The sequence below is a fragment of the Tubulanus polymorphus genome, chromosome 4, assembly GCF_964204645.1.
Source record: "Tubulanus polymorphus chromosome 4, tnTubPoly1.2, whole genome shotgun sequence".
Lineage (NCBI taxonomy): Eukaryota > Metazoa > Nemertea > Palaeonemertea > Tubulaniformes > Tubulanidae > Tubulanus > Tubulanus polymorphus.
This window is the reverse complement of record NC_134028.1, coordinates 4,162,151-4,172,202: the sequence shown is the minus strand read 5'-3', so window position 1 is coordinate 4,172,202 and position 10,052 is coordinate 4,162,151. Positions and strand designations below refer to the sequence as shown.

At 36.9% G+C, this 10,052-nt stretch overlaps 1 protein-coding gene across 1 annotated transcript; it reads right to left on the bottom strand.

The window, feature by feature from the left end:
* Window positions 1-237: 237 nt before the first annotated feature.
* LOC141903994 (stomatin-like protein 1) lies at window positions 238-10,027 on the bottom strand. The gene is made up of 10 exons (XM_074792423.1): window positions 9,900-10,027; window positions 4,238-4,402; window positions 2,819-2,922; window positions 2,597-2,663; window positions 2,440-2,522; window positions 1,696-1,899; window positions 1,532-1,587; window positions 1,320-1,441; window positions 973-1,200; window positions 238-700 (listed from the first exon to the last, which is right to left on the bottom strand). The coding sequence occupies exons 2-10, from the start codon at window positions 4,398-4,400 to the stop codon at window positions 447-449; spliced, it is 1,281 nt and encodes a 426-aa protein (XP_074648524.1). The 5' UTR covers window positions 4,401-4,402; window positions 9,900-10,027; the 3' UTR covers window positions 238-446.
* Between the last annotated feature and the right edge of the window lie 25 nt (window positions 10,028-10,052).

Sequence of the window (10,052 nt, the reverse complement as noted above, 5' to 3'; positions counted from 1 at the left end):
ACGCCTTGGTTTTAATCCCCGAATTAAGAGAGAATATACATTCATGAAGTTCCCATAAGACTAAATAGATATTCAGTCCCAATCATGTTTTGGTGCACGTCGTTCACTCCGGCCGCGGGTCCTTCAGTGAAATCTCTGATAAATTAGTCTTTGATCCCCGACCAGGTTGCGTTTCGAAAAAAAAAATTAGCAACAGGTAACGATTTTTTTATTACAACGTTTATATTTTACCGAGAAAACAAAAAACCGTAGGCTACAGACTGTACAAATTCTAACAACGTAATCAAAACGATTGATATGTGACTATGTCATAAATAAGCTAGACGGCGCACGAGGCTTTACTTTATTGATAAAGAAAAATATTCCAGATGGAGAGCACTCTTTCTTGTTCTTATCAAGATTAAGAGATTAATAAAGTATGCTATCTAGTTCCATCAAATTCTGATCTAAACTTGAAATACAGATCCGGGTTGGTGATGATCAGAGGCTTTCAGTAGATGTCCCGAACCGCGGATCCAATCGGAAAGTTTTTGTAATTTCATCGCCGCTCCCATATCACCGGCTAAATGCAATTTACCGTCCATATAAGCTTGAAACGGTTCTAACTGTCCAGACAGCAATGGCTGCAAATCTGACGTGTTGAAAGTCAAAGTAACGTCGGGCTCAGTAGGCGGTTCACCTTTACCTGCTGATCCTTCACCTGAAACGATGTCCTTAGTTAAGAAAAAGTAAAAAAGATTTCAATTAACGTAGACTCCGCTGAAATCTGACCTTTTGGGACCGTAACAATGTGTTCGACTTGACTAATGATATCCGAGTTGGACATATAATGTACTTCATGTATATTTTTTAGAGCCACAAAAATATCTAACAATGATTGAACATCTCCTCAGAGTTGAACGGTTATCCGAGTTGATCGGATCCGACTCAAGCAGAGTCTACTGTCATCAATATCAAAGCAAGTATAAATACCGTGTTTAGCATCCAGATAATAAACGCCACCATCGTCACCTCGCAAGTCAAACTTATAAATGGCACCGATCATATTGACTATGCTCGAATTAAGAGCTTGTCTTGCACTTTCTATTAACATTGACGGCGTATTTTGATTTGGATTCATTTCGATTGTCACAGACTTGCTTGATTCGGTGTTGTTAGACGGAGTATCAGTCGATGAAGCTATATCTGAAGCTTTTGTCCCTAAATAGAACAAAAAAAACATCCTCGCTTTATAAGGTCGATCGCATAAAGGATAAATGATTCTCCTTGCTTGAAATGAAATATTCAACAGCAATTCTTCTTACTGAAATCGAGTTTACCTGCTAGTAGATTCAAAAGCTTTGTTTGTTCTGAAGATGATGCGCTAAGCGCTTGTGGAAATAATAGAGATCCAAGTTGACTGACTTTATCTGGAGGTTTATGGATAATTTTTACTTCTGACCTGAAATATTTTGAAGAACATATTCTAAAATGAATATCCAAATGATCTGTATGATGAAACACGAATCTTACGGTGTAACACGGAACTTACAGGTTTACCCTCCCAATTTCGGCACCCCAGCTGCGTGCCATTTGATTGAGATCTTCCTGTTCGAAAAAAAATGTCAGAACATCAATTTTCGAGGAGCGTTTCTGCGCGAAAATAAATCTTTAAGTTCGGAGTTGACTGAAAATATGCAAATGAAGGCGGCAAACCTGGATAGTTGTATTGATCACATTTCGCGAAGTTTCTATTTCATCGCTGTCTAATTTCCCAAGTCGATTAATCAGTGACGTCTGTCCGAGTATCCGCAGCGACTGATTCAGGTCTCGGATGTGAGTAACCGAAGACGAAACGTCATTGACGCGAAAGTAAATATCGGCTCCGGCTTCAACGACTCCGTTATCCTGCGTCAGAACCTGAAAAATAACAAAAATACGTCATTGAAATGATCCGGTAACTTAGGCTGAACCGCACTGAAACATAGCTGGGTTCTCTTGCAATAAATGTAATTTTATTTTAAGTGACAGATAGTTTAAGGAAAGGGACCTTATAAAACATGACCGGTCCATTATTCAACGGCCCAATGACAACACGGAAGTGCCATGACTATCAGAAAACGAGATCTAACTCCTACAACGCAACCCTGGCATTCATCGGCCGTGTTAAACATTCTCAGAATTGCCTTGATTGTTGAAAAGAGTCTATTTTTTCACGTTAATAAGATAACACCCCTCCCCCGATTATTTCATATAAGATTCACCGACAAATGATAGTTAAACCGTACAAAACAAAGAAGTAGGCAACATTAGCCAAATGTTAGACGATAGAAAAAACGAGGATGAATAGAAAAAAGTCAGCCAAAAATAGGGTAGAAATTGGACTCCAAAGCGAATTTTGTTAATCCTTTGTGTTTCGTAGAGATATGTAGATATATATATATATATATATATATATACCTTCTGTGGGGGTACATTGAACGCTCTCATTCTCATATCAATTTTCCTCCACCGATCTAAACATGGTAAAACCATCACAGTACCTGCGCAAAATAATAATTCATTGTTAATTCAAACGAAAGTATACATGTTCACGGCCAAAACTACACTGGTTTACCTGGTCCTTTAGCTGGAAGTAGACGCCCCAATCTGAATACGACAATTCGCTCATACTGATTAACATTCTTTAAAGATAAATTGATAATTTCATTAGATTCAACTGACGTTGTAATGATAGTCAATTCGTTTGTTTATATTCATTGTTTTATGTTTCTAGGCGGTATGTACTATGAACTATGCTATATCACAGGGGAACGTAAAAACTTCTTAATCTACTTACTTTCAAGGCAAAACATAATGAAATCGGGAATGTAATCAGAGTGATAAAGTAACAAATAGCAACAATAACAGCTGTCAAACAACGCATCAAAAGTGACTGTCTACCTGAAAATACGATATACATATAAACGTCAATCAGAACTGGAAATCACAATGTTGCTGCTGTTGAAGAAACTGAGTGTCAATTTAAATGGCATTTTGTATTAAGGATGGCAGCCAAGTTTAGCTGCTATTAATTGAAATGTATCGTTCATTAATAGGTTCCACAATTCGTTCCACAAGAATTTTCTCAACCGTTTTCAATTCAATACCGTTAAGGAAAGTGACTGCGAGCCAATTTTATTCAAAAATTCCCAAAGGGAAGATGCACCACACTTGAAAGAAATTTGCCGATTTTATGCTTTCAGATTGGCAATAATTCAATAACATCTGTCAAACAATTCCGTCTCATGTGTAATTTATGCATGTATGAAATATATAAAACGTTGAATATATACATAATGCCGAACAATTTGAATCGTTCGTTTGTCAATTTAGAATTCCAAGAAATAAAGAACTCAATGTCAAGGCCTTGTACTACAAACCGCGTATATATATATGTATATATTCAGTATAGATAAGCAATTTTAGCTTCGTTTAACCACGATCTCGAATTTGGCACCTTCGGAGTGATAACATCAACAGATCATTTCAAAAATAAGTCATTTTGTTTGTGGGTGAACGACCATGTCAGGTAACAACTTCACAGAAATTTTACACGGATATTTTTAGAACTGGCACTTTCGACGAATAAACGCCGCGAGCTGGTTTTGAATTCCAAAAGCAGCAGTTCATTCAATGAATATTTTCAACTATTCAATTCAAAATCACAGTAAATGTCACCTCATTGACACGTTAAACAATCTTTGTACCGCTATCTTCGTCGTAATAATTGAAAATCTTCGAAAAAGTTATTTATAATGAAGCATTTGTGTTTCAATGGCGTCCCTGGATCTAAAAAAACAGGCCATCTAAAAATTATATATCAATACAATAATCTGATGTTCAATATTTCTTAAGAGAATTTCTCGGAAATGGAAAAAATAAAAACACTACTTATAATGTGTGAAATTTGAAAAACGGCTTATTTTTTCTTTCCTTTACCCTCAACCCACGGAACACCACAAAAGGATATATTGGTAGGTTTTATATTCATTTCTTTTCCAATCAAGGCCGAGAGACCGCGAGAACCTTCGACCAAGAAACTCCGTTGCCAGGATTCGAACCCTTGATCACTGGATTGACGAGACCCGAGAGAGATACGGATATTGTTGGCACAAATTGACCAAAAAACATCCTTTATTCCAGCAGATATAGCCTAACTGCAGTTTTATTATCAAGTCTACTTCAAAGACTTCAGAATGTGCAATTCGATAGCTACCTTGAATGTAGGCATCATCTGCGTGGGGTTGAGTACCCGGGAAATCGATACCAATGCCGTAATTCTGTGGTTTATATCTGTGTATCGTTGAGTAATCGAACGTAGACGAGCAGTCGAACACGGCATCATCTGACAGAGCTACCCGACTGTACTTGACAGACATCGCTACAATATATAAATAACAAAGGTGTGGATATCTATTCTAAAACAAACGATATTATCAATGTTTTATTAGTTTGCGGAAAAGTTACTCAGACTGACAGTGCAATCAGCCTCATCCTTAAAAGTTATCACCCCGCCCTAAAGTCCCCATTCAAAAAAGCAATAAACTGAATTGTATAATACAAAGTTTTTTCCCCCTAATATCTCGCGGCAATTCGTGTCTGGTATCGACATAAAACGAATTATGAATGAATATTCTGGAAATATAAACATGAGAAGATATCAGCACGATCTCTTCAAAGCCACTCCAATAAACGAATATTGAATCAATATACAACACAACATTCACGCGTTGATTGAATGAATTTCCGAGAATTGCAATTTTTTTGATTCACGTATCGCAATGTGTGCCGGTTTGGGCTCGAAATCGATTGTAGTTTCCTTTATTCGGGACCCAGTTCCAAACCAATAAATAAGCTATCAAATATTGCTTACAAATATAAACCCAAAACTGACGATGAATTACAAAATATATTCATTGATACAGATGGCGGTAACGGTAGCAGCAAACGATATGAAATATCATAGACAAGTTCCGGCCTGTTGTATACGACTTTTTCGTAGAAACTAGCTTCGTAGAAAAACGAAAAATTGCGCTTTGTAATCAGCTGAGGGTTATATTTCGCGATAAGTTTATTCCCTCTTTCCAGAAATAGCTAATAATGTTAATACGGCAAAACGACACATTACCAGCCCCTATCCCCATACACTCCATACCCCAGTGAAGCTGATTGGGGCTGGATGATGTGCAAAAATAGTTGAATTAATTCTATTAACATGGAATCTCCTTCATCTCGATGTTCTCCTCCGTGTTGCGGCGGCCTACAAACCAAATCGATATCTAATTAATATTCTCCTATCAATCCAAATCAGAAGCCGTATAAAGGTGTCACAAACCAGGGTATGCGGAAAATAGAGCTTGCCTAGTCGATTTCCCAGAACTCAGCCAGGTTGAGTATTGTAATGGTAATTCCTGGAACGCTATACACAAGGCTGCCCCGATCAGTGATCCGGTTTTATTGGATAATTTCTAAGCAACGACGTAAAAAGCGGACGGATTTTGGCTGAAAGTCAAATATTCAGCACCAATTTTTCATAGTTTCATCGCAAGGAAACATTAATTCTGATTTTAGTGGTTTTGTAAACCTACATCCTTCATTATTATAGACGCAGCAACGAAGCTCGTTACAGCAAACCATTAAAAGTCAACCTTTCAATGACCACTGAGTTAACGAGTAGCAAGAAGACGAGATCATTGACCGCTGATGATCGCTTTCAAGTTCACCTCTGTAAGAGGTACATTTTCTGCATGAAATATTCAGGCAAAATGCCATCGACACCCCGACAGATGCTTGTGACACGATCAGAAAATTGGAGAATATATATGACATTTTTACCACCTGAAGTTGAACCCATCGACACAGATAACAATCCCTCCAAGGTTGGTACCTGATTCGCGGAAATTATAATGGATAAAATTGTGGAAGAGTTTATCGTGATGTTAATAATGTGTTATTACCTGCGCAATTATCTCCAATACTAATAATACCTGAGATAAGTAATTACTATGAAGTGGCTATTCGATGAACCTTTTTCAGATATATTTCTGAAATCGAAAGGTCGTTGCGGTTTTTCTCCGCAACATACCAAAAAACCCTTAGTAAACTTAACACGTGTGTCTAGACTGAAAGATGATTTAAAAGAAATCGATTTTGCGATAAGTTTCGGGCGGATAGAAAATCTATGTTGAAATACTTTTATAGACAGATCGCGCATAATGTGATTTTCGGTGAACGCCAATAACTCAGTGATGCGCGGCGCTTATGTCTCGCCTCAACATCAGCGACAGCGCCTGACATAAAAAGGAGCGAACAAATTGAATTTTCCTGGAAATACGGCTTACGAGTGTGGAATGCCGTGCAGAAAATCCTGATGAAAATATTTCAGCGGTGGCGACGTGATTATAGCGACTATCAGCTTCGAGGGGATGGAAAGTTCGGATAGAGACTTTTCTAGCGGGTAGCCTTTAACCTGTCGCCACTCGTTATATTTGTAGACGAAACGAAAACACGTTAAGAAGGATTCGTCGACCACCGAGCTCATCTTGTGATTTCTTATTTACGTACCGACAATCCGCCTACACGAATCAACAGCGTCTTATCGTGTGTCTCAATGCGGAAGAATTTCCAAGAACCAGTTGAAGAAAATAATCACACAGCAAGAGAAAGCAAGTTTACGTTCCCCAACAGCCTTGGGGCGCGGAAATATGAACAATCACTCTACCGTCGGTGTCTGGTTTGATTAACATAAGCAAAATGCCCATCGACTTATATTGAATTAACTAAATTCCACGAATAGACTATTGAAATTGCTGTTAGCATCAAACTTTTAATCAGCAGGAAAAAATCAATTCAGGTCTCAGTTAATGACGGCTGCGATGTCTATTTTCCAATAGGCTATACGTGGAGAATTGAAGAGATGCAAATCGGAACAAATATAATTTGCGATAAATCTTCGCAACACCGGGAGGAAAATCTCGTTGAATTATGATAAGTTGGTTTGAAAATAAGGATGGAATTAGATTGATTGAGAAACACGCCACGTAAATAACCAAAACCCCATATTTACACACGAGTCGCCAATATACATAAATATCAATTCAAAATAGTCCTAAAAGAAAAAGAACAGTAGAATATTCTCCTGATCCGAAACGTCGAACATAAAACAAGAAAATTAACTTGAAAGTTTATTGACGCCTAGAAAAATAACACATATTGCTTAATAGTGTCGACAATAAATAATATGATATAAATCATATAATATTAAGGACCAATAAAATTATTTTGGATTTGAATATCGATAATTGAATTGAATTGACCGGTGCCGATAATTATTGATGACGTGGTGCATCCTCTCAAATTTATTTGTAAAAAATAGAATAAGTTTTAAAATATCATATTCAATTACAAAATAAACGACAAATTCATTATTGTAATTGTTATTATGAAACGCCAATATTGATGACGTAGTACACATCGACTAACACTGTAATGTCGTGTTAACATTAATTGTAACGGTTTCTACGGCGTCAAAAACAACATTGCAATATTTCAATATAGAACGCGGGTACTGGTCGAACGGGAATTGATATGTACGCACCTAAAATTGGTTAGGCCTACCTCATGAATCCCAATCCAGCTGACAGTCGAAAAAGAGCAACGCCGCACAAAAGAAGATCAAATATGATAAGGATGAAAAAAAAAGTTTTACAAATTACATGAATGTAATCAAAAGAACAGTTAATCTATCGTCAACGATGTAGGTAATTTTCAGCGCAATTTCTTTTGAAACTATATACGACATAACGCTGACAGTAAAATGTCTTTTTAATCACGGAATGACAAAATGTAGACGACATTTTTATAACGGTGCGCGGTGGCATCGCCCATGATTTCTGAGAAAACGAACACGAATGTATATGTATGTATGTAATACGTATCAGAAATGTAACGTAACCGTGCGATTAGGTTACACCAGAGTTGAATCTATGAAGAGGTGATGGTTTTTGTAAAATCGGTACCAGGTTCCCAGAATTTTCTGGTAATTTCAAACTTGAAAACTACCCGGGCGTCACCACCGAACTATCGTTAGAATATCAGTGTTTCAATTAGGAGGCGATAGACTTTACAGTTAAGAGGCAACACATGATCGATGTTTCAAATTTCCAGGGGGGATTTTTGAAGCCTCTAGAAAATTGACGCATTTTTTTCTCGCCGATTTTCTTGGAATTGCGCAGTCATCTCGCAGATATATTTAAGTTATACACTAAAATTGCTTTAATCATCACATTAGTATTCTTGAAGATATAGAGTGGAAGCGTTGAAATAAACTTCCTCTAGGCAACCCTTTGAATCGTTTTTTTTTTCTTATACAATTTGAGATTTCATCGGACAGAGCGTTTCATCAAGATTATCTTATCAATTCTTGTAATCCCAAATATCAGTTTAGTCATAGAAATTTCAGACCTTATATTATCCTTATACCTTATATAATAATGCCGTATACAACCCTGGATATCGAAAAAGACGCGCCATTTTTAGACTGGTTTTTATCAAACTGATAAATTCTTGGAATCGCCATCACACGAGTCTAAATAAAACCCGTTACAATCACTGGTAGGCAGTGCGACATGCTGTGAGAGGCGTCGAAAAAAATATGTATTCATTAAAAAGCTCTACACGAGAAAGATTATTACATATCAAATTCATCGCATGACTTGATTATTATTCATTCATTCGCAACATTCTGAAAAAAATTTCGACATTTCTCGTCGACGTATCGTCTATTTTTATAGCACGAATAATCGATCGTTTCACAGAAATCATACATATTTTCGTCACTTTTAAAGAGAAACCATTTTCAAGTTATCAACTTTGTACCTATTTCTACTGGGTTTCGCGACAAAAGTTTTGATACCGTGAAAACTTCTCGCCCACAATGATGATATCGAATTCCCATTTCTACTAACAGGGAACGCATCGAAGTTTTGTTATTTCCATGGCAGTTTAACACCTCTGCTAACGATCTACACGCAGTTTATTGATCTGACTAAAAAACCGACTCTAGGAAGCCTAGATAAATATCCAATCAAACGAAAATTCTCAGAAAATAGTTTTTTCTCCGTTTTTCTACGTACCGTATTTTTGTCTGTACAAACATATATTAAAAGTTTTCACTTATTTGCATTGCGCTTGAATAACCAATACATGTATAGAACGGAGACAAAATTGCATTAAAGATTCTACGAAAATTCCAGAATTCCAGACAAGACTTTTTATGTAGCTTTCATTTCACAGATTATCCAATTATTGGTATCTATGAACGTGGGTACAAAGGCGGCTCAATAAGTTTCTTTTTTTCAGTTTTCATAGAATTCAAAGCAATTTCTAAAACTACTACGTCCCTGTTCAACCACGAAAGGTTCAGTTTCAAACTCTAATGTAAAAAAAGAAACTTTATTCAGACACTACCCTGGGATTGGTTGAGTATTTCAGGCTTCACCAGTCCAAGATCTGCACCGAAAGCACTGCCCTCGTGACAAGTAAAATGACTAATAACGTTAAGGAAATTTTTGAACTTATCAGTCGCCTTTTTCAGAAAAAAACTTTTGATCCCATTTTTAGATGATACAAAATGTTTAAAAAAAGATACGCATTTCGTGGATTCGAACCAACCCGCGCGCGAAAGTTAAGATTGCGATGAACGTCTTGTGGCGCCATCTAGTGTACTCAATTGGCACTATCTAGTTTGCTTTGTCTGCAGCGTTTAGAAGATTATTTTTTCGAAAGTCATAAATCACAACAATGGCCCACCTGAGCGTCATAGATTTGAATCGTAACCGCGAAGCAGTAGTGAGAGCAAACATGAATTTTAATCTTACCACGAAATTTGATTATTAGCGCCTGTATTTATCATGAATATCAATCTTCAAAACGAAATTTTGATATTTTTGTCCGCCATTTTGTTTTTCTAATGTTGCGACGACATCTGAATGCTTTGCGGCTATAGTATCGAATCAACGTCTTTAACGCGT

Coding starts and splice junctions, on each gene's coding strand:
- LOC141903994 (XM_074792423.1), bottom strand. CDS start 4,400: ATGTCTGTCAAGTACAGTCGGGTAGCTCTGTCAGATGATGCCGTGTTC. Junction 1,588..1,695: donor TGATCAATACAACTATCCAG/GTTTGCCGCCTT, acceptor TTTTTCGAACAG/GAAGATCTCAATCAAATGGC. Junction 701..972: donor TTATCTGGATGCTAAACACG/GTATTTATACTT, acceptor ACATCGTTTCAG/GTGAAGGATCAGCAGGTAAA.